We start from the raw sequence: 27245 nt of genomic DNA on the forward strand, positions 1-27245 counted from the left end.
ACGCGATTAATTAATTCCATATTGTTAAAAACTGTGCGATTCAAGAAAACGGGCTTCCGATTGGTTGAACGATACGATCTGATACGATCCGGCCGTGAAGTGAGCCGCGGCACTCGCGGCACACTTGCGTCCCCCAACATTCCGTGATCGTGATTGTTTGTGTTCTCGTTCTCCGACGACTCCGACCGCTACGTTTCGTCTGGTTTCGTCATCCGTTCCTCGAGGACCTCGAGATCTCGTCCGGAGTTACGATTGCATCATGGCACCGATCGTCGTACCGGCGGTATTGCGATTTAGTCGCGTGACGGCCGATAATTTATATCAAATCAGTAAAAGCCTAAACAGGTAAATTGTCACTTTTTTTCTGCTGGCGCAAGTCGGCGATCGAACGCTCGTCGCGGAGTCACGTGTCGGCGTGTCGAGGTTAACCGCCGCGTTTATTTATTCCGTTTTTTTTCCGGATGTCGGGAGCATTATTCTCATTAATTAAACGCCGAGAAATATTCGCTATTCAATCTCTTTCAACGGCGCGAAGCGATTTCTAGTGTAATCGAGTTTGCATGTTGCTGCATACAAAAGTGAGAATCCGGAATCTCTTCCCTTGAACTTTCTGTAATTTAGCAAATCGTTAAAATAAACAGTGCTGAGGACCCTCAACATTTTTCTCACACTAATGGAATATTATTAAGCGTATTAAACATGAAAATATTGTGCGATTGTGCCACATACATATCTATATTTTGTTTGGAACAGATATATATGTATGCAATGTTTTTATTTATAAGCAAAGCATATATGTAAATGTAATATTACAGATTGCCACGCGCATCTTACGCATTTTCCTGGCAAAGGCAACATTTTGGTACAATAACGGAAGAAAAGAAGCCAGACGCCACCGACGTACCCCACGTATCAGAAGCTACCACAGAAAATGAGAAGAAACTGAAAACAGAACTTGAGCTCATCAATAAAGAGCTTGCCGAGCTTAAGGAATCTAGAGACACGCTGGAAGATAAATATAAGAGAGCATTGGCAGAAGGAGAAAATATCAGGATTAGGCTCACTAAGCAGATTAACGACGCCAAACTTTTCGGCATTCAAGGTTTCTGTAAGGATCTCTTGGATGTAGCCGACATATTGGGGAAAGCTACCGAAAGTGTACCAAAGGATGAGATAACGGAGCGGAACCCGCATTTGAAAAGTTTATACGAGGGTTTGGTCATGACAGAAGCTCAATTACACAAGGTAAGATATGCCTTTATCTCTGCTTTTAATACGAGAAATATGCACATGAACAATGTGACTTTAAATATTAAATTCTTCCTTTTTTTTTCTTAATATTATATAGGTTTTCAAGAAGCACGGATTAGTCTCACTGAATCCAGTAAATGAAAAGTTTGATCCTAATGAGCACGAAGCATTATTTCAACAAGTAAGATTTATATACAGTATGTAGATACACGAGATAATAATGTCTAAATGTCTATAAATAATGAATATTATTTTCAGGAGGTTGAGGGCAAGGAGCCTGGAACAATTGTAGTTGTCTCAAAAGTAGGATACAAATTGCATGAAAGAATAGTGAGACCAGCGTTAGTAGGTGTTGCTAAAGGATAACTAATGTAAAGGTAGATAGATAGAACATCCACTGATAAATTGTTAAATGACAAAGTCTAATACAAGATATTGATGTACATTATAACTTTCTCTTTTAAGTTTTTATTTAAAATATAAAATAGAAGCCAATGCATTAATATATCGTAAAATGTACAAGGGTTAGCAAAAAAAATTTATATATATATATATATACACGCTACTTTTATGTAAAAACACATTTGTAGCATTACTATATATATAGAAATTTTTTTTAAATATATACATTGTTTTTTTATTATATATACGTAGTTTAATTCTATCGAAAAGACTATAGAGGAAGACGATAAAATACAAATCCCGGCAAAAATAATGATACATATTCAGTCATCTCTTTAGTCTGTAACATATCTTCGTACAAAAAGTCGGGTATCGCACAAATATAATAGGTCACAACTGTATAAATCTACAAAACATTAAATACATTTGCTATCGGACTTGTCAATTCAATTTTCATAAGCGCATAGAAAACGAAGTATAATACATTCCTGTACCTTAGGAGTAATATAATTCAACATCTCTCGAACACTTTATACAAGTCAGGTAAGCTGGCTATTTGTAATATCGTTGAATCGTGAGCGAAGTGTTTCGGTGGTAGTAAACTTTCTTTAATTGCGGGATATAAAACGTGTTCAGTTATATATTTCCAGTCGTGTGTCTCATGCTTCGGATTCATGTAGCTGTAAAACTTTGCCGTTTCCCGACAAATATTTTGGAAGCACAGTTGTTCCTTCCTCCATTCAACTTCCGTTGCTAGTCGCATCATGTATAATGGAATTTCCGCTTCGTATGGAAAATACTTATCTAAAATGTTAGCACATGCTATTAGCAATTTATTCTTCTGGTAATATAACAATATTCAATATTACAATGTATTTACCTAACAACACGGGTAACGATCTTAAATTTCCCACTTTATCCATAACAATCGAAAAGTATTCATTCATCATGTCTGCCTTTTCTAAAAGCAATTCCTTCACCCTTGCCGCCAATTCTTCCTTCGGCCCATCTTCCTCCGTCCATCCAGTTTCCCCCGAATCTAAAGCAATCATTGCTAAGTCGAACAACGATATCCGTTCCTTAAAAAAAAAAAAAAAAAAAAAAAAATTAGCACGCGATGTTAGACGGCTATAAAATAAACTTAATTTGCCGCATCTGAAATACGTACTGAAAATTTGATAGCGCCAAAATTTGCAAAATCGTAAAGCATGATTTCATAAAAAAGCTCCTCCCTAAAAAAAATATTACATCCTAAAATTATAAATTTTATATATAACATTTCAAATATCATTTTTATTATGTAAAACATTTATCTTACGCTAGTTTCCTAGTGTTGCATATGTACAAATTAACTCCACTCTGTATCAGGGCCGAAGCTTGATCGATGCAGCCAACAAATGTCAAATTAGCTAAAATGTTTCTTAATCCCTCGTGACATTCGTCTTCAACATCTTTGCGTAATTTCAGGATACTAGTTAATTTCACTTCGTGTCTAAAGTTATTCACGGAATACGACTTGAATTGCTGTGTGGACTTGGGAGATTCATCAGTAGAAATATCTTTCTCAGTAGAATGTGTCCCTCCGGATTGACTCGCACCAGATATTGAATTTTCTCCTTCTTTCTCATTATTATCTGTACCTAATGTCTGTTCTGTTTCCGAAGCCTTTTTCGTACTCTCAATAATGTCCCCATTTCCGAAATACTGATACACTTGCTTACGAGCCCTATCGGCTATGGCGTCTACAGGCTCATCTTCTGCAGGATCATCTACCTCCTCATCTAAGTCTTTTAGAAATTCTGAGATATCAAACGTGGTGCTCTCTGGACGGACATTTTCCGACTTGTCCTTTTGCGCAGAGCTACCTGGATCGCAGGTATTTTGCGAGTCTGACGATGCTGAAGTTTTAGTGTCTAATATACCGCTCCAACGTGTCGAATCATCAGCTGGAGTCTCTTCGATATGTAATAATGTAGAATTGTGTTTTGCGACATTTAAATTCAAGCTCGAGTTTTTCTCTTGACATTTATCGTCAGCAAGCGGATTTTCCGTAATAATGTCAGATACATCTTCTTTCGGTGGAATTTCAGAACCAAGAGACTTAGAATCTGCATTACGTGTTAATTCCTTCGCCAGGGTATTACTGTCATTGTTACGTTGTTCGAAATGTATGGTAAAATTAAACTTGTCAAGTTTTTGATCGGACGAGTCTGTCCTAATCAGCTCTCTAGCGTGAACTTTTTTCAATTTATCTGAATTTCCTTTGTTATACTCTGGTAACACCTCTTCCAGGACTTCCTTAGTGATGTCTGCTTTCGGTAATCTAGCTTGCAAGTAAAACGTCCTAGACGCACTATTACCAGTCAGTCTTTCATCCAAAGCGAATTTTATTCTCTCGATTATCGCGTCTTCGTGAAGAAATCGAACCTCGTGTTTCGTCGGGTGTACATTAACGTCAATATTCTGTGGATTAATATCCAGAGATATGTAACACCACGGATGGGCCTTTTTCGGGAGATACACAGAGTACACTTCTTCCAACATCTTACGAATTACTAGAAATAAATGTCCATAAACATTAAAATTTTGACAAAGGATTTAGAGTGGATAAAGACTGCTTGCGCAACGTTAGACTTACAAGGAGAATCGACCAATCGATTGTTGATAAATAGCAGCATTACCATTCGTTTATTCGTATAATTCGGATTCGTCACTAAACCGTGCATCTTAAATTTATAATCCTTGTCGTCAAGCTCAACCTCTAATAGTTCACGAGCAACCGGATTGCCGTACAATATCCTTATGTTATTCTGTTTTGTCGAATTATGTGGCGTCCGCACCTAAAAACGTAACGAAACATTACTATAAATGTTCTTAAATATTCCATTGTTTAATATATTTTTTAGACGACGCACATGCGTCATATATTGTATATACATGTGAGAATTCATCTTACCTGTGGACTCGGCTCGCCATGCTTTTTTAACGTAAATCCTACTGCCGGATTATGCACAGCGTATCTCATAACTACTTCCGTAATCTTGGTAAATTCCTCCGATGGATTTGACAAAGCCTTTCTACGAGTCGCCACATTGTAGAACAGATTCTCTATTGTTATCACAGTGCCCTGATTTCCAGCACAAGGCACTGGAGGTGCTTTTAGCTTGCTGTTAATATACGATGCTCTGTAACATTACAAAGGTGAACACGGTTCAGCCGATTCGTACGAAAATAAGGAATTACATTTCTTTTCTTTTTTCACAACAGATTTCTCGTCGGTTAAATCTGCATACTTGTAGGCACATTTTTCATCTGCCGTCTTCGTCGTGATAGCAAGAAGGGCTATGTGACTGATGCTGGCCAGAGCTTCCCCTCGAAATCCAAATGTCGTAAGGGCGCTGAGATCCTCGAACTTTTGCAGCTTGCTTGTGGTGAATCTCTCGCACACGATGTCCATGTCTTCTTTTCGGATACCGGTGCCATTATCCTGTATCTAAAGGTATAAATCAAGATCAGTTATGTATAGGTATAATTTCAGACTGATATGTTTAACAATTGAAACTGTATATCCTATTATGTACCTGTAGGAGCTTTAAGCCTCCTTCCTTCGTGGTGATTTGTATATTCGTCGCTTTGGCGTCCAAACTACAACGTAAAACCGAATTATCCTGTGCATCGCGACAGACAGAGACTGAATACTAACCTATTCTCTATTAATTCCTTCAACGCGTTTGCCGGCCTTTGGATTATCTCTCCAGCCGCGATTCTGTTCACCACAATTTCGTCTAATTTTCTAATCTTCGCCGGCGTGCACATGTTGCCAGAGATTAATTGTTAATTAAGAGGAAACAACAAGTAGCTGTCAGCATCTGTTGTCAGATGTAAATACGATGCATAATCAGCATAATCCAGGTATGTAAATTTGATTTCATACACGAATCGATAATCTAATTAAAAGAATAATTTTGGGAAAAGCTTCGCGCGTTCGGTGAATTTTTTTTTCAAACAAATCGGACTTTTGTTGATAAGATTCTTCCATGTGGTTCACTGGCACCAATCCGCCGCCAACATTTAAATAAGGTTAGGTTAAAAATTCATTGTGCAACATTATCGACAAATACAATTGACTACACGGTCGATGTTATTTCGAGTTGGTAATTACGGGTGTTACCTTATCGACGTAAACAAAACTTATCGGCGCATCTTTAGCAGCAAAACCTGACCGTTTGAAAAACAATAACAATAACAAAATAATAACAAAATAACAATTAAAAGGATTAAATTAATTAAATTATTATTAAATAATTAATATCATATTAATATTAATATCAATTATTATTAAATAATTAATATCATTATTCGAATAACAATTGTTATTTTTATATGTCTATGCAACTGACTGCTTGACAAGATCGGGAGCGGGGAGGTTATAATTAGATAAGAAGTCGGCAGCGCTAACTAAAATTCTTCAAGATGTTCACAAATTCCTAATATTTATTCAGATTAGAGATCCAATCTCGAGGTATGGATTATTCGCACCGCATTGCTCTTTACATCCTTATTTTCCTTCTCTTCTTTCCGTCTTCTCATTTTATTTCGTGAATGTCGCACGTCGTATTTTTCCTTTTTGCTTCTTTCTTCTCCCGTTTTATACTTCTTTTTTTGTCATCACGTTTGCCTCATTTACGTATTATACATGTATAATATGTAAATATTTATGACATAAAATCTGCAGAAAAACGAAAGGAAGACATAACCCAAAAGATAAAAGAAACACAGTTGCGTAATGCTCTAGGAATGGAAGTGGATTTTTTATATATCATTTTGTTACGTCCCAAGGAAATGTTTTGCGCCGTTCAGTCGCAGAACAAAATGGAAACAGAATTATTTCTCGGCAGAGATTTTTTGATATAACATTAATGAAGCATAGCGCATAGCGAAGCACAAAATGTAGGTATATATACAATAAAATTGATATATACATAAAAAATGTATAGTAAAACTTATATATATGTAAATATAATATGTATATTAATTATTATATACATAGATATATGATACATATATATATATATATTTTTATATTAATTATATAAATATGTATATTATACGTGCAGCTCGCTACACGCAGATCTATGCATTGTGATGCGATTGTGCGCGGGTCAAGGTGTTCGAGTGAAAGTACGAAATATCAGCAACCGCTGAATAAATCTTCTATAAGAAGCTGGGCGGACGTTCGCGCAGAATTATTGCGGCAAACGTGCGATTACGCGATGGTATAATGCGACGCTATCGCTCTCGATGCATCTGATAACCGTGCCGTTTCCTCCTATCTCGAAATTCCGTTTCCCGAAACGCTTCATCGCCGGGTGATACCGATGTCTCGGAGCATCCCGCGCGTTCAGTTCTCGCGTCGTTAACGTTGAATTGTCCATTTTATAATTGCGTAATTTGCAATTATAAACCGCCGAAGTTATCGATATCGGAGCTGTAGAATTTAAAGGGGCGCCGAGAAGAGAGAGAGGAGGGATCAATCGTAGACCTGTTCTCTTTATTAGCCGAACTTCTTGCACGCTTCATCTTTTTGTGAAGAAGAAAAAGAGGAAGGATGAACCGTGCAAGAAGTTCAGCTGAAAAAAAAAGAACAGGCCTCGTTTCTACTACAATTCAATGAGCCCGGGATAATCCGGTTGTTCGCTGCACTTTCCGCAGAAACCGCGTGTTTCTCACATCGTGTCCTTTCTCGACATTGCGGCAAGAGAAGCGACGTTCGTTGCGTAAAGACACGACGTTTTTTTTTCTTTTTGCAACGTCGCGCCGCGGCGGTGTCCCGTTCCGACTTAGTTAACGGTCCACGAATATCCCGAAGATCCTCCTCTCTGAATCATATATCTTATATATATACATAAATCTCAGCGCGGCTCTTTAAAGCAACGCAATTATTTCGATGGCTTCTGCAGCGGGGGCGGCGTGGCGGCGTCTCCATTTATTTACGATAACGTTATGGCTGGCATCGATTAACGATCGAGATCGCGAGGGGAAATTTCATGTATGTTTCACGTTTCGTATTTCTCATTGTCCGAGAATCGACGGTTGCTCCGTTAAAGTGGTCAATTACTCTTTCTAAACAGTCGTTAAACCACCACTCGGTGTTTCGGTGTTAATAACTGCAGCCTCACGATTGCAATTTCTCTTCTCTCCGTTAGCACCCGCGTCTCCTCGCCCACTCGATTCCCCCCGCGCCGTGTTTCGCAACGCTATAACTATATTAGCCGCGCGCTGTTAATATTAATCAATTGTTGGCCCATAGCGGCGCTTATTTGTCGTACGGACGCGTCGACATAACATTTTTTTTTAAATATATCTCGTAGACGCTCGACAAATAAAAGACGATGTGTCTTCTGTCATCATCAATTTTTTTTGCAGCATCCAGCCGCTTTCTAAAGTGTGCGCGTACATATGTACGTCGCGCGCGGATTCTGTGATTTCTACGAAAAGGGACTTGAAAAGCAAATAATGCGCGAACTCGAGATGGAATAGCTTCAAAAAAAGAAATGTCGGCGCGAAGCGAATATGTTGATGCAGACGTCCTTTGTTCGCGAAGGAAAACCGTAAGTATTCGCGTATTTCCATTTTAAAACTTGTATATTAGCCGAACGTCCATGAGAATTAACGATCGCCTTATGGATCGCTTCGTTACGCGCCCTACGAGGCTAAAACAAACGAGAGACAATGCATGGGAACTTGATCCATGAAGGCAGACTACTATTCATGGATCAGCAATCGTGATTCAGCGTCGGCATCCACGATTTACCTATACGACAAACTTTCACTATTCTCATCTCATTATGCCGGCGAATAGTCATCCAAAACAAATTCTAGGTCTTTCTCAGATACGCTTGATCGCTCTTGAAAATTGACAATTGTGGACACGCGCTTCAGAACCAGCGAATCTTTGAAAAGTTTTTGTAAAATATTAGCTTTTATATAGAATAAAGATTTTACGAGTTTTACAAATGAAACCTAATAATAGTAATAACAGTATATACATAAAAATGTAATATTAATGTATGCATATACATCTTGAGAGAAAGGCAGTCCAGGCTATTAATAAGAAATGTATTATTTATTATAATACGTGCGCAAGTTTCACGAGATGTGGATAACAGTAAAAAGTGACATCATCTTCTTATGAATAAGGATGGGATTTATTCTAGGTAGGACTGATAACATCTACAGCACGTTCGAATTTTTTTTTATTAGCACTTGGAAACATAACAGCATTTAAATGTAATTGAAACTTTCCGCGCTGCAATCGAACCTGGCATACGAGTACCTACACAGCGGGATGTAACACAATCTTGCGATACAATCGAAACTTTGTAAAAAGAATCGTTTGAGTCTTTTATAAGATAATAATACAGCAGCTTATATACGCGTTTTAACAGTTCTATGTGTCGTGCGTTGTCTTTTGAGTAAAAAAACATTTACTATACGATATATTCTTACGGTTGTTATCTACTTAACATTTTTTCCTTGATATAAATGTCTCTTGAAACATAAAATATTCCTGAAAGCATTTTTCTCAGTTTTCGGTTATTTTATTTCAATTTTTTTTGTAGATAATAGTATCGTGCTGCTTATTACTTTTATATTATACATTTTCTATTTCTGCGAGAAAGATCATATGGTTTAGTTTAAAGAAAAAAAATGCTATACTTTGCGGCTATATAACAGTATATGTGAAAAAATAAGAAGATACAGAGCTAGAAAGTTAAATGTCATTAAGTTGCTCGATTTTTCTCTTCTATATTTCATCATCAACCATAAAAGATAAATGGTAAATTGCGTGACTTATCTTATAAAGTTTCTTATTCTATAAAGTTTCAAATCCAATTAGATATTATTACGTATTTTTCCATTCATGAGGGATTCGAGTGTATTTTATTTACATTCCAATATTGCTCTCGATCTTTATGTATTTGATCTCAGATTGTGCAAATATTTCGCAATAACGAATCCATTATTTTTACAGGTATCACACGATTTCGACGGATTAGTATCTAAATATTGGACGATATTGGATCGGCCGAGATTCGCGGATACGCATCGAGTTTGGACCCATTTCCACTTGCGATGGACGCGTGCGCTAAGTGCATTTTAATTAGCAAGAGACGTGTCGGTGAGCTAATTACAGGAATACTCTCGTTAATTCTGGGGATGACATCGCATGTGTACGTTGCATGAATCATTGTAGCGCGTGTCGTGTATCATTACACATGCGTGCGCCGTGTATTTACGGTGCGAAAGTGCGTGCGGAACCAAGACAGAGCCGGTCATTCCACGAGAAACCAAGCGAGCGCGCCTGCCTATGCCGAAGGAAGGAAGAAAGGACTTTCGCTCGTTCGTAACGCAGGTCGTATTCGCGAATAACGCGGATCCAGCTTGCTTCGGTGTGCCGGAGGTCTGTCACTTTTGTCGCGCGAGTCGACTTTCAGCGCGGCGAAAAAAAAAGGAAGAAGAAGAAAGAAAAAGAACCCTCGCGCTAAAACGCTCCGCTACCGGTCGCAGATCGCTGACGCTTCCGGTTTTAGATCGCACACACGACGATCCTCGTCTTATAGGATACGTAACAAAAATTATTCCGTCGCGTATACTGCCTTTCTGTCTTTCTCTTCTTCCTCCGTCCCTCCTACCGTGTCGCGGCGTAATGAGGTGAGATGCGAGGAGGCGAGAAGCGAGACGACGAGTGGGATGGTTTTCAGGCTGGATCGGAACCTCTTCTTGATTTCTGCACAAGCGCGACCAGCCCGCATGCCAGCCCACCCATGAAACAACGGAAAGCGGCCTGCTCGCCGCGAAATCGCGGCAAATTCGCGCCTCGCTTCGCTGAAAAAGATCTGAAAGATAGTGAAGACACGCTCGTAAAAACACGATCCAATCCACAAAACTAGAAAAATATCCAACCGCATGATATAAAACTATAATTGTATCCGTGTCAACATATTGTCTAATCGGAGAGTAGCTTATGAAAGAAGTATATGGTTCTATAAATCTGTATCTTAGAAGTAAAGAATCTCCATTATTATAAATTTAGAAAAAACAGAGTTTAAAGTTCATTATTTTTATGAAAATTTTTAATATACGACTTTTTCTAAACATTGTATCTTAGGAACTAGCAATGATAGACATAAGACCCTTTATTATTCTACAATTTAAGGTCCTGGTATATTATAAAAAGTAAATTTACTTTGTTTCGACAAAAACTGAAGATATATGATTCTTTATCTCTAAGGTACAGAAATATGATTGTCATATTTCTTGGTACCTTCTGCGATATGCATTCCGATATTCCTGCGACACGTATTCCGTTCTTTTCCATTAAAAAAATAGAAAGACACGGGGGTTAGATCATCTTTGCGGGAATGTCTTCATTTTCAATGATGAAATCGCGCCTCATTGCGCGATATTGCAAAACGAATATCTCGGCTTGACGGTAACCGCGTTACATCGTCGAGGACCGCGTTATTATGCGCGATTCAGAACTCGTTACGGCCGTCAAAGGTCTCTCGATGCCGACAGGACCCGCTCGCCTCCGATCATTACACCGGGCCGGGATTCCGATCGGCGATTTCGACGAAGTGGCATGGTTATCAGGAGATCCCGGCGAAAAGTAATCAGGCGTTGCAACATGCCCGAGCGATAAAAGCCTGTCTGAAACGCGATGCGCTCACTCGGGAAATACTTATTCGCTGAGCTCAGGCCGAGCGTCCCCGCGGCGAGCGTGCGATGGGGTAACGCGTACGGTCTTCTTCGTGATGACAGCATTGTAATTGCATGTGATGCAGTCAAATTTGTCGCATAATGACGGCGCGCAATTTCGACGCAACGCCTGGAAATCCGGAGTCTGTGTACGCGTGCACTCCTCTCTCACGGATTCTCACCGTCCTATCCCTCCCCCGCGACATTATAATTGTCTTCCTTTCGTAATCCTCACGGGTACGAGTACATTATATTTTTTCTTTATGACGTCTCTCTTTCGTAGGTGGGCAAAATTGTCACAAGCCTCGTCTCGGTGCCGCCGAGACAGCGGACCGTGAGACGGCAATGGGACTTTTACCTGGGCGCGAAAAGCTGAAAAGTCTTTCCCATGAGAGAAAGACAGAGAGAAAGGAACGGGAACGGTGAAGCAAGGCGAGCCGGTGATCGCGTAGTGGGACCAACAAAGTTACCTGGATCGACAACAGATACTTTTCTCGGCAGTAACCACCAAGACACCATGACGACACGATCACTCGCATCGTCCCCGACGCGACGGCCGTCGGCTGTCGGTCTTGTCACCGCGCTCCTCCTCATCGCGGCGGCACGTAAGTCCTCACACGATCTACCGCTAAATCTCGATCGGCCTGATTGATTTCGTGAAATATAGAAAGTGTTCCGTGCCTTTCGGCATTTCAACGACGATCCGACTTAGCCACACGGTCGCGAGAGTTCATCGAGCTCCGATTTGATCGATGAAGATACGTAGTGAAATCACAGATTCGCGTTCTCAAGTTCTAAGTATCGCGATACGAAGTTCTCTAAGTTTCGAGATATGTTTAGTTCAAAAGATCTCGCGATCGTCGCGGATTGTTTAAATTTTTATTCAAAGTTTACCGGGGTTTTTTCACGAATACAAATATAATTTTTCGTTGAGCGATGGCGACTCGAAATAATTACAAGGAAACTGAAATATCACGCATGATCCTGGGCACTCTCAATCCGTAGTTAATTAAGCGATGTCCTTGACGCAAAGTGAGGGGATTAAAGAGATCCTATAGCTTATCGTATCAGGTTATATCGTCGAGACATTATCTTCGTAGCAACGCGTCTGACGTTACGAAACGTAAATATAAAATTACGTATGAATGGTTTACCGAGATAATCGCGACGTTGATCTTCAATGAAATCCACACATCTTGACGGATTGATTTCATGACAAAATTTTGACTTGGAATTATCATCGAAGATTATTTCTATTGCATTATTCGGAATAATTAGGATATCCGCACGCTATTTCGCAGACTGCTTCCTCGTCCACTCTACTTACCGTCAATCTCGCGGCTTCACGTCCTAGGACGACTTCACGCTCCGTTTTTGCGGGCATCATTTTTAGCGCACGCTTTAGAAAGCAAGGAGAAATTACATGGTGCTAACTTGCAATTAACAATCGCTTGATCTAAAAACCAATATTAGTTCGCCAGCTTTGTCTTCCGTAATGAAGAAAAAAAAATGAGATTAGTCGCGCGGAGAAATTCAGCTTCTCTCGAAACAAACGCGGCCATAATATCGTAGAAATCTTTAAATTTATAATAGAGCAGAAATTTGGTGCGCTTGCGAATTTTGTGTTAAGATTTTATAAAAAACGTATTTAAAATTATATTTCCAAACATAGGAAAGGATATCTTTTCTCTATCGACGTACGATCTCAAGAAAGCGGAGATTTAAGAAAGACAATTCTAATAGAATAATAATATTAATTGAGAAATGTGGACTTGAAATTGAGATTTTGCGTTTGTTTCGTTGGAATTCACTGTTGGAGTTTATTAATCTTGCAGAATTTTTATAGAATCTCAATCAGTTTCTGCATTCTAGGAACACGTATTATTCGTGCGCGCCACGTGTAAATAACGTGCGGTGCATGCTTGAGATTTTTACGAACTGAATGAGTCCGCGTAAATGCCGAAACTTGAGGATCTAAACGCGAGGACGGCAACGGATGAAAACGAGAGGGCGATAACACCACAGGCCTCGCGGCGGGCCTCCTGACATTTCCAGGCTTCCAGGAGGTGAAAGTGGGAGCCGGATAACCGTAATTGGCCATCCGCATAACACAAGTTCCGAGTCCGCAATGTCGTAATAGTGTCTGCAAATAGTCGCCAAAATGTTTGCAATGCGAATAATCTCGTCGAGGCGCGATTACGTTCGAGTCGTCCCCCGTCGCGTCGTCTGAGAGCGGTGTATCATCCGTTGTCAAATTTACATTTGTATTAATCTTCTATTGTCGCGAAGCGTAGAAGTCATGTCTATTTAAAAACGTTGATTCTTTCGTCTGGATTCTGAAACAGACGAGGTGATCGCAAAGCGCGATAAATAATAACAATAATTTATAGTCTTAAAGGTTCGATTTTAAAAATTCAGCACTAAAGTACTAATAGAATTATAAATCTTATATGATAATGTATTCCCCATGCACGCAAAACCTGGGCTATAAAAATAAATAAAGTGTAGCATTTTATTTCTTTTTCAATTCTGCATATTCACCGCTATGAAAATAGCCGAAGGTTATTTACGAATCATCGAGAAATTCGCGATGATGTAGACTTGTGATTTGCGTTCGGAGGCGGCAGCAAAATTATGCTCCTAAATATTATATAAATATCCAGGATCTCTTTCTTTCTCTCGTATTAATCAAATCTTTAATTGATCGATTAATCCCTATTATTCATTTGTGTATCGCTTTTACTTATTTAAAGACTATCTCTAAAACTTAATGTTCTTCAGTTTCGAATCTAAGTTCCTTAACACTTTACCAATCGCGCGAGATTTACTCTTTAAGCACCGTACAATCTTTCATCAGCCTATCGCTCTTAAAAATTCTCTTTCTCGTCATTTCTTTTACTACTGTTTTTTCAAACTAATTAAGAGTCGCGGAAGAATGGCGTAGATCTATCCATTTAGTCGTTAAGTAACGAATCATGAAATAGAGCTATCCAAATACTCGGGGTAGATCTACCAAAGTATTAAGATCGACTCGAGTTTCCGAAGGAGCGAGTTGGACCTCGCTATAGGCTGTTACGCATCGAAGCTTTCGAGCGGGGTTCATCTCGCGATATACGACGAGGTGAACGATACAACATTTCTGCCGCGGGCCCCCTATCAATCCCAACATCTCGAACGCGCTGTTGCTACGTTAGTAACATTCTGCAATCCTGCGTTCGTCGAATCCCTCGCGGAAACCACATGCAACCACGCGACCTTGATTAATGCGCGCACCGCGCCAATCTTCGCCGTCCTGACGTTTCTGGATGGATGGACAGGTCGATTCCTACTGCGGAATCCTAACGGTGCCCCGGGCGAGCGAAGGGTCTCGATTTAACGAGGTAGCCAATGTAACGTGAACCAGTGTACCCGTTCCTACGATCTGTCAATGGGAAAAACGCGCGGGGCTTCACTTCGTGGCATCACTTATCTAGCACACGTGCGATACGCGTGTACAAACACGCGGCACTCGTACTTCTGTCGTTATTAGTACTTCTCCGTATATATCCGTGTCTTCTCCATGTCCCATTGATATTCCTATGTTTACTCTCGCAGCTTCCAAATACAAATGTCAATTACATTATAATCAAAAGCAAGTGCCACTTGATACTTTGCACTGTTAAATTCGTAATGTCAATTCGAGTTATTTTTAACCATTCTTATAGGTCGCCAATCGCCATTGCTCCTTAATATGTCGTTAATTTAATTAAATGGTAGTTAAAAAAACAACAAAATGTTATCTAACTCAAGGTATTCAAATTTCATCCTTTAACACTTAACATTTTACCTCTGTATCTTCCAAATACAAATGTCAGTTATAATTAAAAACAAGTGCCACTTGGTACTTAGTTCTTACATTTCCTCTCATATTCTACCACGATTATATATCATATATGATTATGTATTCTACACGTATTCATATGTTTGCATATCACTTCAGCCTCGATACCAGACCTGAGAAAACCGGAGGATGAAACGAGCGCGAGTTATTTGAATTCATTTCAATATGAACGTGAAAATATACATAACGTTCCGTGCCACTTGCTTCCAAGATGACTTCCCGGGGGTTCGAAAGTAAGAAAGATATCGGTCCAGGATTCAGCGGGGGAAAAAAAAGTCCGAGAAACACCGATCTCCGGCGGCCGAACGTGACCGTTCTGGGCGAACTGTCTCGACGGTTGCGTCTTCGTCGTACGCAACAGCAAAGACCGATTCGCTCCGCGAGAGTCGAGTCCGCGGTTTCGCGGAACCCAGTTTTGCGTACGAGCGGTAACGATCTGCGCCGAGCGGCTCAATCAATCGTTCTTGACAATTTATTCGCGAAGTCGAGAAGTTACTCGCGATTACCGTTATCCATCGTCTACCGGTCTACCGTACTTGGGAGCGGATTTATCAGCGGCCCGGCCGCGGCGCACAAATGGGATGTATCATTCTAACGAACCCAATAAATTCGCATTATTACGCGTGGCACCGGTTCTCTCTCTCTTCCTCTCTCTTTCCCGGATGATAACGTGGCTAAATGGCATACGTATCCCTTTACCGTATACGCGAGAAAGAAAAGAATACGTTTCCACGGTCGCGAATTAGACGCGCAAACCGACAGTTACGTCAAGGCCGATGAAGTTTGCGTGGCTATTGACCAGTAATTCACCGCATTAAAGCATACTTCCGCGCTTTGTCACTCTTCGTTGCCTCGCGACTCGGTATAACGAGTTTTCTAAAAATACCCGACGTTATTTGTTGGGCTTACGGACGAGTCCGAGGCATAGAGAAATTTTTATATATGCGCAAAATATAGCGGCAAATAAAATAAAGCTCTACGTCCTTCTTCCCCTAGACGCGCGATTAGACGCGAGTGGTTCTTCTTTTCTAATAATCGGATGCGCATAATGTCACGTAACTCGATAAGTGGCCAACCGATTATTCAGTTGCAACATTGTACCGTAATCGTTGTTTATCTCGCCGCACACAATTATGCTAATTCTCCGCAGTTTATCACTTACCGTACTTGAACAATCGTCCGGATGCAGAACGCAAAACGAACGGTAAAATACACATTCAACGAGCTTGAATGCGAGAGATAGAGGCTGGCGTTGTGCGGAATCGCATTCCGTTTCCGTGTGATTTCTTATTCCGACTAACGCTTAATTACCTCTCATCGCCAGTCTCGCCGCTTATACCGGTTACTTAATGATAATTGATGATTATGAATTTCCTTTTGGCAGAAATATGCAGCGGAGCGTATTACGGGAAACTGATCGGCAAGCTGTCTGAACTTCATCACGGCGTGAGCGGCGAAGTTTATGCCGTTGACGCGAGGACTCTATTTATCAAGGATTTCACCTACGATGGCGAAGGGCCAGGTTGGTACATCGCGATTGCAACGCGGATCAAACTCTTCTTCGTAATCAATCATACGGAGCGAATTATTTCGACCCTGCTGTCGTGTTATTCTTACTTGACTGTAATGCAAAATAATTGGAACAATGCAAGAGATTTATTATTCGGAATAATGCATTTTTAATTTTGACATTATTTTGCTATTGGAAATTCGAAAGATTTAAGTACAAGTGAACTTGAATTTTATGGCCAATATAAGTAAAGCAAAATTAAAGTGTAGCGCAGATGCTATGTGTCGCATCTCTGGAAGGATGCGAGAAAATTGCGGAAAAACTTTCCCTCGGCCTGATAAGCTGACCGCGATCGACTTTTGTGCCGGAAAAACTTTCCCGAATTTCTCTGGCATGCACGTTCGTGACGTGTTAATAAACTGACTGACTGCTCGAGATGCCCATTCTCCATTAATGGGATATATCTAGATGCTTATTAGAGCTTCACAATCTGAAACCGTGTTACGTGTTCGCTATCTGCTCGCTTAAACCGAACCGTTCGTCATCATTGGCGGCTGAAACTTGCTGCATGTACATAAATCTTTTTTTAACCGTTTTTATTAAACAAGTTTTCATCGATAACATCAATAAAAGCATCATTCTTTTAGCTGCATTCTTTTACGCTGGAAGCAGCAAGAGTCCGGGAAACAACGGATTCCGGGTGCGAGACGAACGCGGAACGTAAGTAGAGCCGATAATATCTCTCCATGAATTCTGTTAATTAAACGTAATTTTGTGAAATATACAATTATAATAAAAATCTGTATTTGTCGAGCGAAGCCTTTGTCGGTTTCCGAGCGATCGTTCTTGCTCGATTATTTTGCACGATTAATTTCTCCCTTTCGCCCGACAGCACGAACCTCCTTAAACGGTACCGCAAGAAGGACATCACGCTGACCTTACCGGACGGCAAGACCTTGAACAACATCAAATGGTTTTCGGTCTGGTGTGACGAATTCTCCGTAAGTAACGGATGTACGCTCGTGACCTTGGATCGCGCGATATCGGCGCGTACTTGCTCGTCGCACTCGGGAAACCGGTATCATTTTCTCGAACTACAACTTTCACACTCGCGCGGCGGACTTAACGGCCGTGTGTCAAGTGAATGGAATACGGCATATGTAGCTTGATGAAACGCCACGCAGTCACCGCGGGCTCCACACGTCCGGGATTGGAATGCAGAATTTTTAATAGGATCACTAAAACGCTCGGAATTTCAAATCTCTCCCCCTTAGGCGCGTCACATTTTATTTCGTCAGTCAAAAGAATCTCGACTTCTTCCTCAACAAATCCTTCTCATTGTTATATAGTCGAATCCATCTTTAACGAGTTAGAGTTAGATTATGACGATTACGCAAGCCCTTGGATCAATAGAGCATTGATATCTTGCTTGATGAGCGAATCCGAAGGAGTCGTTTTTGTTCAGGTGAACTTCGGCGACGTCAAGATACCGCGAGGCTTCGATTATCCGAAACCGCAAAAGCTGAAGACATTGAGCGGCATACACGGCGTCAGTTCGGAACCAGTTGTCGTCGTGGACGCTCAAACCCTTCTGATACCCAGTTTCAGTTACGACGGGGAAGCACCTGGCAAGTCTCTTTCCTTTCCCCGTTATTAATATACAGTTTTAGACCTTGACATTAATAATAAATTATCACAACATTTCCGAGATACTGATGTTTTATGTAAAATTTTATCGTTAAAAATCATTAAGCGCGAATTTCTCTTTCGGTACAATTTGTTGAGCTCTCTCGCCAAAATAATGCAAATAATTTATTTCTTTAGCTTCTCGCGAACCTGTTTTAAACTTCACGAACGTCACGGATTCGTTCGCTTTACGTAATACAACGCGGAAGATCGACAGAGTAACGAATGTAAGGATTGTTTTGTAGATGCCAAGTTCTGGGTAGGCACCGGACCGACCCCCTCGTCGCAGGGTATCCGAGTGCCGGATGAGAACGGAAAGGAACAGCCGTTGCGTCGTTACGATCGCAAGACGATCGTGCTGACGTTACCGGGCGACCTGACCGTTCACCAGCTCGGTCACTTCGGGGTGTGGTGCGAGGCCTTCGCCGTGGACTTCGGCCACGTGCAGCTCCCGCATAGCCTGAACGTACCGCCGTCTCTCAGAATGCTAGGAGTTTCGCCGCAGGTATGTATCATACATGTCTTATAGTTAGCACTTTACAGAAGGGAGAATGGGACAGTGGTACAGGGAGATGCATTAACATGTAGCTCACTATAGTGCACTGTGATTGCTTCGCGCAGCTATTTACGACCCACGGTGATCGTGAATCGACCTCGAGATCGACCTTCCGACAGATGCGTTTCTCTATTTCGGCTTTCTTTTTCCTCATCCCTCCCCTCGACTATACCTGACTACGAATAACTTTGACCAAACTGACAGCGTGATCGTCGACTTTGCTAAGGACATTTGACGTTACTCCGATTTTTAATGACGGACGGCATAGTCCTTCAATCTTAATTCTACATCTTATCATTTACAATACACTTAAATCTTTACGCGAAAACGTGCTTGGAAATTAGCTTGAAGAGAATTCGGTGCAAGACAGTTACACGAACGTCGTACGACTTGTACGGCTTGTAAGGCAATTTGACAAATATTTCAGGATAGCGTCTCCCCCCGCGACTTCCTCATCAACTCTGTTCGTTTCGCTCGTTCTGCGCGAGCCGCGAGTCTCCCAGCCCTCCTGCAAAAATCTCTGTACATGGATAAAAACCCTGTCTCTGTCCTTGTGTTGCAGAACGTGCATCGCGGAGGGCAGGGACAGTTGGGGGCGCTAACAAGTGCATACGAGATCTCTTCTTTCGCTTCCTCGTCGCCCTCCCCCTTCACTATCTCGTTCGCGAGCTCGCTCTCGCAGCAACACCAACGACCGACGACCTATCGGCCGCTCCTCCGTCGGGGCGATCAATTCGTCCACGGGATTCAAGCCGTGGAGCCTCTAATATCCGGCCAGGCGGAGGAGTTTCGTCAGGCGCAGTCCCCCGCCTATGCCGGTTATCAGGAGCAATTTTATCGCACGGCCGACGCGGCAGCGTCGCCGACGTCGTCCCCGTATCGTCCTCAACCGTCGGCGCGCTCGCGCCTCGTCGAGCCGCAACAAAATTCGTACGCGAGGCTCCTGCACTTTCAAGGCGACAGGAGAATCGACTCCTTCGTGCGTTACTAATACGCGACATATCGGCCAGACATCTCCCGGACTTTTATTCCACGCGAAAAGATGTTCCTCGTTCCTCTCTCTCGTGCCGCTCCGTTAAACAATCATTTTGATCTCGGGAAACTACGAATTTTTCGTCCCGAAACTTCATCACGCTGTCTCAAGCAATAGCGATATTTTAGTATATTATTTTATACCGAAATGAAAATTACTAATACCACTTTGTTTTGCTATTATTTCAAGCTATTGTTACAGTGTTGTTTTTGTTTAAATTGTGACGAAAACTCTCACGGCAGTTTCTCGTATGCATCCTTCGTGAGTTCGTACACTAAATTTCTGAAAACTGTGGAAGAATGAGGAATTTCTTGTCTATTTTTGCTTTAATTAATGTCTTATATGATAATTTCACCTGCTATTTGGAGAGCCTTGAATTCTTTTTTTTTTCTTTACGTATGTATATACTTACGCGGGTGATACATAACATAATACGTATAATATATATGTATATATACATATACACACATATACGATTCACGCGCGCATGTGTGTACTATATTTTTGATATTTTTGTACTCATTTTCTATATTATGTATTATACATGAAATAAACATATTTTTTACAATTCTGAGCTTTGCATATATCCCCAAGCATAATCTCAACGAATAATAACTGTCTGTTAACGTTGTTCTACGTCTTTAATTACTTGTCATTTAATTACTTTGCTCCAAGAGTCGTTCTCGAATGTTAAAGTTAAACGGAGCGTAAAATAATGAATAAACAAAATAAGGAAGAAGCGAGTATACATTCATTCAAGTCTGATTTACTTTAACGTTTTACGAGAACGGTTCTGTACGAAAAGTAGTCTGCAATGTCTGGTAAATTGCCAGTAAATTTAGTTTCGCTCGAATGCACGTTAGTGGCGGATAAAGTGATCGGACGGTGTGTGATTTCAGTCGAAGCTTAACTGCGAGGTCCTCGAGGACACCTTAGCTTTTGAGGTGCGTTGGGCCGTGGCCGGAGACAGCATTGTCGTCCAGCTCGTCGCGAAGCTAGGTAAATATAGACAGACACGCGTTAAAAGCCATGGGCTTCCACAACGGAGATGAAGAGACGTTTTGAGAAGCGCGTGGAGCTGAGGAGAGACGTCTAATGATAACGTAATCTTCAACGATTATAAAGCCGAATTGTGTTACGACAGATGCCGGACAGTACATGTCCTTCGGATTGTCCGCGGACACGGAGAGGAGCGTGATGGTCGGCGGGGATCCCACCGTGGCCTGGGTCGACAAGCAGACCCTGCAGGGATACGCCATCGATTACTTCTTGGACGCGAAGTCCCAGTGCTCGGGTCGCCGCGGCAGCTGTCCAGACAGTCGTATACAGGTAGACAAACGTGCTTGACATTATGAGTTATAACGTGTCGCGACTGTCCAGAATCAATTTAATTTCTCTTGAAATGTATATTATTAAACATAGATAGCTAAAAGACACGTATTCTTTTAAATCCCCTTAAGCTGATGCTTATATTTGATTCTAAACATCGTCGAAAACAGTAAGATGTATAAAAAATTTTTTAGACAAAACCTTTACAGTTTTTAAATGTATTTTATAACTTATAACCGTGTGTATTTCAATTTTGGTAAAAAAAAATGTTTTCTCGCATTTATAATATAAAATAACTTCGTGTATCGCGAGTCTTTAGTATGCACCAACGCGAAATAGCGCGAATTCGCTGTTAAGATACGCTGTCGTGTCCATGAGCTGTCACTCGTAGCGAAATGATCCGTTCTCCCGCAGGACAACACGGACTCGGTGCGGCTGTTGAACGCTGCGATGGTGAACGGCTACAGTATCGTCACGTACCAGAGACCGCTGAAGGCCAGCGACGAATTGGACCTGCCTATACTGACGAACAGATCGCAGGCTATAATTTGGGCCATCGGGCCGCTGAACGAGCGTCAGGAGGTCAGTTTTCACAGCCACTATCTGAAGACCGATCGGTTCATCGAGTTCGGCAGACCGCCCGCGTGGAATTGCCCGATGCCGGATCAAGAGTCTCCCGACAACTTTAAGCAGACGGCAAGCAACACTCAAGTAAGTGACGGAGCGTAATCAAAAGCGTAATCAACACCGGTAACCGCGACCGTGATCACTCGTGATTTTTCAGTAACGATTTGGTGAATGATTGACGCTGTCAGAATTTTTTAAAACGCTTGAAAAAAATAAATATTATTTAATATAAAATTTTGAACGACATAATTAAGTAACAGTATAAAGTAATAAGTATGCGATTCGAGACACTATCCGTCAGCATAATATATTCTATGCTTGTGATGAAAATTCTATTGCTAATGTGATAAAATTTCTTCTGTTAAAGTCGAAGTTTAAGTTAGGGAAGAAATCGATTCGTACATATTAATGTTAGTTTTATTTTAATACTAATGCTATCTTTTGAAAAATACATTAAAATAGATCGTCACGAGAAGGCCGCAACGTGTACCGGCAACTCCTGCACCGGCTTCCACGAACGACGCTTGGGAGATACCACCGATTCAGTGTTACGAGCCGGATGACGGTGTCTTCTACGCGCAGATGGGGCCTACCGGAGGAAAACACGGCTATCCGGCTATTACCGGTACTGAACCATAGCAATTAGTGTTATAACACTGAGGTATCGTCTCTCGATTTGAGTCTAGAAACTCCATTCCGCGTGACATGATTTACATGTGCAAAAGGTGCATGTATATATCACCAGAATTATCACCGACAAGGACACTCATTCTTGAAATAAATATTGCAATTACCGGTCGGCGGAGAAAATCTCTCTCGGCACCAAATTTCGCTAACTATTTAAAAAAATAACTTTAATCGGCGCTGCTTTCATAAACACTAAGATTTATTCGCGTCTTACCTTTTACGTAGAAAGTGTGCACGGATTTTATTTTTTCTACGATACCTCGTCACATATAGTTTTGGAGATTCGAGGCACATTTAGACTTTCGCGAAACTAATCAAAATTCGCACGGCACTCAATCCGCGAAGCGCTCGCGAGAAAGTCCTCGCGCTAGTCGTAAGAAAGCTGCATCGCATCTGTACTCCAAACCGGTCTTCGCTTCACTTTCTCCAGGTCACGTTGGCTGGGGAATCTCTTGGTACATCAATGGCTTGCTGATACCCGTGATTAATGTGGTGCGCGGCAGGAGATACTCTTTCGTCACGGAAGGCGGCTTAGATCCCGACATCCCGGCGCGTTATCATCCATTCTACATCACGGACGACCCGATAGGCGGCTACTATCACAAAACGGCTGAGGAGAAAGCGGTAAACCGTCTTGCATGCAAAACCATTTTTGGAAGAGAGTATATCAGTTCTGCTTTTATCTGCAAAACGTTAAGATAGGCTCGCTATGTTTATTACAATATTTCCGCGGTAAAGCAAGTGACTGAAAGACGTCACACGCTGCCGTGGCAACTCTGATCGAATCTTCTCATCGCTATTTAATTACCGTCATGATCTAAATACCTCAATGAAAGAATCCAAGAAAGCGTAGAAAGATGACTGGATGAAACGCGAATCGTATGGCTTCGTAACGGTTGTTCGCTCTCTGACTCTAACAGAAAGTGAAGATATTCGCCGGCGTGCGCCGGCAACGCGGCAAGGTCATCCCCACAGGCGTGGGTCGTCTTTGCAACTGGGTGCCCGATGAGAACCAACCGCCGGCGGACGATTTCGCGTCCTTCGGAGCTTATCAGCGCACCCTGACCCTTGAGTGCGACGTTGGCGAGCCGGGCATTGTGGAGTGGACGCCCGACGAGAACACCCCCGATACGGTGTACTATCAGGTAATCTGACATTCAGACAAGGCGCGTACTCTGAACGGAATTCTGATTTCGCACGGGAGATTTCGCACGTCGTTCTTTTCTCTTCCAGTGCTTCACGCATCGTTACCTAGGCTGGAAGATCAACGTTCTCGACAGTTGCGACACCAGCGAGCCGTCGCCGGCGGCCAGCGAGAAGCGAGAGATGTACGCGGAGCCGGAGCAGGATCGCCAGGACCTGGAGTACGACGCCAGCATTGCCGTGCCGAGCAAGGTAACGCCAACGGCGGAGTTCCTTCATCAACAGCATGCCCATCATTCTCATCGCGAATACAGCGAATACGACCGTTACCCTCATCATCATTCGACGACTAACAGCAAGCTAAGCGTCTCGCATCCGCAGCTACTAACGAACGCCAATAACAATTACGATCGCTTGCAATCATCATCATCGTCCGAAAACTCGTACGGGGCACGTCCGAAGGACGCGCATCGTATTGACGAGGAAGCCTTGCCGCGGCAGGAGCAGCCGCAACAGCAGCAAGAGCAGCAGCAGCAGAAGTCGCAGCAAAAGCAGCAACATCGGTCAACCACGATCGTTCACGAACCGTCATCATCTCTTCACGCCGGAACTCATCTCACGGAGATCGCGCGGGAGATTCAGCATACCGCCACTAATCAGGAATTGTCTAACCTCGTTGCAGATCACCAGCGACCGTCACTGAGTCACGGGACGAGGTTGCCCTACGTAACGGCGGCCATCAGCAACACCCAGCTACCGTTTTCCCGAGCGCCGCATCATTACGCGAGCAATTACCATCACTACGTCCACCATCAGCTTCCTCTGCCTCCTCCTCGTTACTATCATCAGCCCGAACCGCCGAGGACCCAACTGATGATCATCCGGCGGCCAGCGCCAATAACGCGCCATCCATCGATGTTGCAGACGTTACAGCAGGCTGCCAAAACGATAACGGGCGCGTTATCATTACCGTTTTCATTCGCGTTCCCGTCGACCTCGCCGCGGCCGTTCCTCATCGAGCGCAAGAAGTCCGTTTATCGACCGCCCGTCGCAATCACGACGCTGACGATGCTCAAGACGACGCCGAATACGATGACCGACAAGCTGCCGCCGTTCGAGAAACTCGCGGCGAAGATCGACACGAAGCAACGCACGAAACTCGAGGCGAAGGTGGGTTCGCGCTCGGACATCACTGACAATCACATGGGCTCATCCTCCTCTTCCTCGTGGAAGTTTCTGAAACCTGCGCGCAACACCGGCTTCAATCCCGATTCCATCGTCATCGAGAGCGGCTTCAAGCCGATCATTAAAAACAACGTCGACCGTGCGTCCGATGTCGCGCAGAAGAGGCTCTCGACGGGGTCGTCGTGGCAGGACGAGACGCTCCGAAAGAACGGGGATTACCGTACGATCGACGAGTTCTCGCCCGTTTTCGTGCCGTCGTTGCCATTGACGATCGACGGCAGCAGAAAGAGGAAGAAGAAGACGTCCCCTGCGCGCTCCCCGCCCCGCCTCGACGATCTCGACGACATGGAGATGGCGGCCGATCTCAGACTGGATACCTATTATCTCCCGCCGATCGGAAGGACGAGGCCGGAGCAGCTGCCGTCAACCTCCTCCTCCGGCGTCCTGATCACCTACGACGGTAAAAAGCTGCGGGATTTCAGCGGCCTGGCCAGGTCCATTTCCGACGTCGAGCACCGCGGCAAGGGTGGCCGGCTGACCTCGGACATCCTCAGCAGAACGCCGCAGTTTGGTAAGTTCCAGGGCGAGCTGCCGCCGCTGATCCCCGGGGAGACGCGCGCGAACGGCTCGGTCCCTCCTCCCTCGTACGAGAAGCAGAACCGTCTGTCGGTCGTCGAGCTGCCGCCGAAGACGAGCACGAGGTTGACGTTGGTGGAGAGGTCGAAGAGATCGCCGCGGGACGTCGGTCGCACGATGCCCAGCGCGGACTTCCAGCGCGGCGGCGACCGCGGACGTCGGGAACGCGACCGGGTCAAATCGGTCAGCGGTGGAGCGCGTCTCAGCAGCCTCGGATGGGTCGTTCTGATCGCGATCGCGGCGCGCCTCGCGATCTGAGAGATCGGGAACGGCGACCGGTCCACGTGTCCTCCGATGAAGAAGGCACGCCTATATCCGCTCGACGGATATAGGCGCCGGAAAGAATCGGAAGACGAGCGTCTTTGAGCGCGTGTCCGCGCGGCTCGCGACGGCACAGGATCGTTCGGGAATGGTAGACAATATACTCTCCAACTGCGTTAACACCGGGGAAGGCATTACTAACCACTGAGAAAACCGCTGGTTTCCTATACAGTAGTACAATCCGCCTGTCAAGCTCGCGTCTCGCAATTCTGGCACCTCGATCCACTCTCGATCGTGTTCTTCGCGTAATTATCATTAGTTGCCGGTTCCTCAGGCCAATTCAAACTTGTATCGCTTGACAATGCAAACATTTGTACGGTGTTCTTTTAAGGAAGAAAAAAAAATAGAATTTTGTTAATTCACGTATATCTGTGCGCGCGTTTATTTTCCTATCGCGATAAGTAGAAGAATTGTGCAATCTACGTGTTGGATATTAGAATTATAATTATATGCAATAAGATATTAAATGTTATTATTTAAAAAAATAAGTAACAAAATATATGGTAGTAACCTTTAAGATTAAAACTTTTTAGATCTCGAGGGGAGCATTTGCGATAAGTAAGTAAGGGAGATATTATTCGTGCGGTGCGTGAACGTGTCCGTTGCAATCCATTAAACAAGAAGTCGTATAATAGCAATGACCTGGAAGTGCAAGTTTATAATCGCAATAAATCTATATTTTCTGGTACCGCGATATTACGATGCACAATAAAGAATTGGTGATTAAACTAGAAAAACAGACGCGTGAAAACCCGATCGAGTTTCAAAAACGCCGGTTTACAGCTGGCGCAGGAGGCGTTTGCAGCAACAGGCACTTGTTGAGTTTTGCTGGCATATTTTTGTAAATAAGTTAAAATATTTGTTAATAAAGGTAATCTTGACACAGTTGTCTCCAAGTTGTTGTGTGCACTGTCCTAAGCAGAATCGAGGAAAGCTCGACCTGGATTCTTCAAAATGATAGAAAAAACTCCTGGCTAACTTTTTTTCCCTTGTTTTATTTATATTTTAATAAAATTTGCGATTGGTTTAGCTACACAAATTAATGAAGACACACAAATAATGAAGAATTGAATATTAAAAGAGTATAAACTGAATACTGATATACATATATAACATAATATATACACACATTTCTCTAAATAAAATTAATTTGAAGAATGTACAATAAAATGTCATTTTCTTCAACTAAATTTTTTAAATAACTGTCACGGAATTTTTTATTATGGTATCTTTGAAC

The 27245-nt window shown here is 42.7% G+C and overlaps 3 protein-coding genes across 7 annotated transcripts; 2 read left to right on the forward strand and 1 right to left on the reverse strand.

Moving 5' to 3' along the window:
• The first annotated feature begins 126 nt into the window (after positions 1–126).
• Roe1 (grpE protein homolog, mitochondrial Roe1) lies at positions 127–2090 on the forward strand. Its single transcript, XM_071779132.1, has 4 exons — positions 127–345; positions 816–1245; positions 1349–1432; positions 1510–2090. The coding sequence occupies exons 1-4, from the start codon at positions 260–262 to the stop codon at positions 1615–1617; spliced, it is 708 nt and encodes a 235-aa protein (XP_071635233.1). The 5' UTR covers positions 127–259; the 3' UTR covers positions 1618–2090.
• On the reverse strand, positions 1925–5741 carry Mlh1 (DNA mismatch repair ATPase Mlh1). Of its 2 annotated transcripts, XM_071779125.1 has the most exons (10): positions 5357–5741; positions 5235–5298; positions 4947–5146; positions 4610–4838; positions 4292–4493; positions 2972–4208; positions 2822–2885; positions 2534–2732; positions 2148–2457; positions 1925–2059 (listed from the first exon to the last, which is right to left on the reverse strand). In XM_071779125.1, exons 1-9 carry the CDS (start codon positions 5467–5469, stop codon positions 2165–2167), a joined length of 2601 nt encoding a protein of 866 aa, XP_071635226.1. In that variant the 5' UTR covers positions 5470–5741; the 3' UTR covers positions 1925–2059; positions 2148–2164. The 2 variants fall into 2 exon arrangements, 1 of the variants encoding a protein (XP_071635226.1); XR_011732173.1 differs by lacking the exon at positions 1925–2059 and having other exon boundaries at positions 2319–2457; positions 2534–2692.
• A 930-nt stretch (positions 5742–6671) lies between these two features.
• Positions 6672–27153, forward strand: Skeletor (DM13 and DOMON_DOH domain-containing protein skeletor). 4 transcript variants are annotated; one of them, XM_071777703.1, is made up of 15 exons: positions 6672–8264; positions 9689–9835; positions 11699–12020; positions 16680–16817; positions 17453–17525; positions 17698–17806; positions 18271–18433; positions 18737–18996; positions 20980–21079; positions 21225–21409; positions 21824–22120; positions 22499–22661; positions 23154–23347; positions 23644–23868; positions 23957–27153. In XM_071777703.1, exons 3-15 carry the CDS (start codon positions 11804–11806, stop codon positions 25943–25945), a joined length of 4113 nt encoding a protein of 1370 aa, XP_071633804.1. In that variant the 5' UTR covers positions 6672–8264; positions 9689–9835; positions 11699–11803; the 3' UTR covers positions 25946–27153. The 4 variants fall into 4 exon arrangements, with proteins under 4 accessions (XP_071633804.1, XP_071633805.1, XP_071633806.1 ...); XM_071777704.1 differs by lacking the exon at positions 6672–8264 and adding an exon at positions 8337–8870; XM_071777706.1 differs by lacking the exons at positions 6672–8264; positions 9689–9835 and having other exon boundaries at positions 11852–12020; positions 23957–24140; positions 24849–27153.
• Positions 27154–27245: the final 92 nt, after the last annotated feature.

This window comes from Temnothorax longispinosus, chromosome 5, assembly GCF_030848805.1.
Source record: "Temnothorax longispinosus isolate EJ_2023e chromosome 5, Tlon_JGU_v1, whole genome shotgun sequence".
Classification (NCBI taxonomy): Eukaryota; Metazoa; Arthropoda; class Insecta; order Hymenoptera; family Formicidae; genus Temnothorax; species Temnothorax longispinosus.

What these genes read in the sequence shown, in the direction of transcription:
- Roe1 (XM_071779132.1), top strand. Translation starts at nt 260, where the DNA reads ATGGCACCGATCGTCGTACCGGCGGTATTGCGATTTAGTCGCGTGACG. An exon ending in ATCAGTAAAAGCCTAAACAG is followed by an intron (nt 346 to 815) that starts GTAAATTGTCAC and finishes GTAATATTACAG; the next exon opens with ATTGCCACGCGCATCTTACG. An exon ending in ACGAAGCATTATTTCAACAA is followed by an intron (nt 1,433 to 1,509) that starts GTAAGATTTATA and finishes TATTATTTTCAG; the next exon opens with GAGGTTGAGGGCAAGGAGCC.
- Mlh1 (XM_071779125.1), bottom strand. Translation starts at nt 5,469, where the DNA reads ATGTGCACGCCGGCGAAGATTAGAAAATTAGACGAAATTGTGGTGAAC. An exon ending in TTGGCGCTATCAAATTTTCA is followed by an intron (nt 2,733 to 2,821) that starts GTACGTATTTCA and finishes TTTTTTTTTAAG; the next exon opens with GAACGGATATCGTTGTTCGA. An exon ending in ATCGTTACCCGTGTTGTTAG is followed by an intron (nt 2,458 to 2,533) that starts GTAAATACATTG and finishes CTAACATTTTAG; the next exon opens with ATAAGTATTTTCCATACGAA.
- Skeletor (XM_071777703.1), top strand. Translation starts at nt 11,804, where the DNA reads ATGAGAGAAAGACAGAGAGAAAGGAACGGGAACGGTGAAGCAAGGCGA. An exon ending in GTGCGAGACGAACGCGGAAC is followed by an intron (nt 17,526 to 17,697) that starts GTAAGTAGAGCC and finishes TTCGCCCGACAG; the next exon opens with CACGAACCTCCTTAAACGGT. An exon ending in TTACGACGGGGAAGCACCTG is followed by an intron (nt 18,434 to 18,736) that starts GCAAGTCTCTTT and finishes ATTGTTTTGTAG; the next exon opens with ATGCCAAGTTCTGGGTAGGC.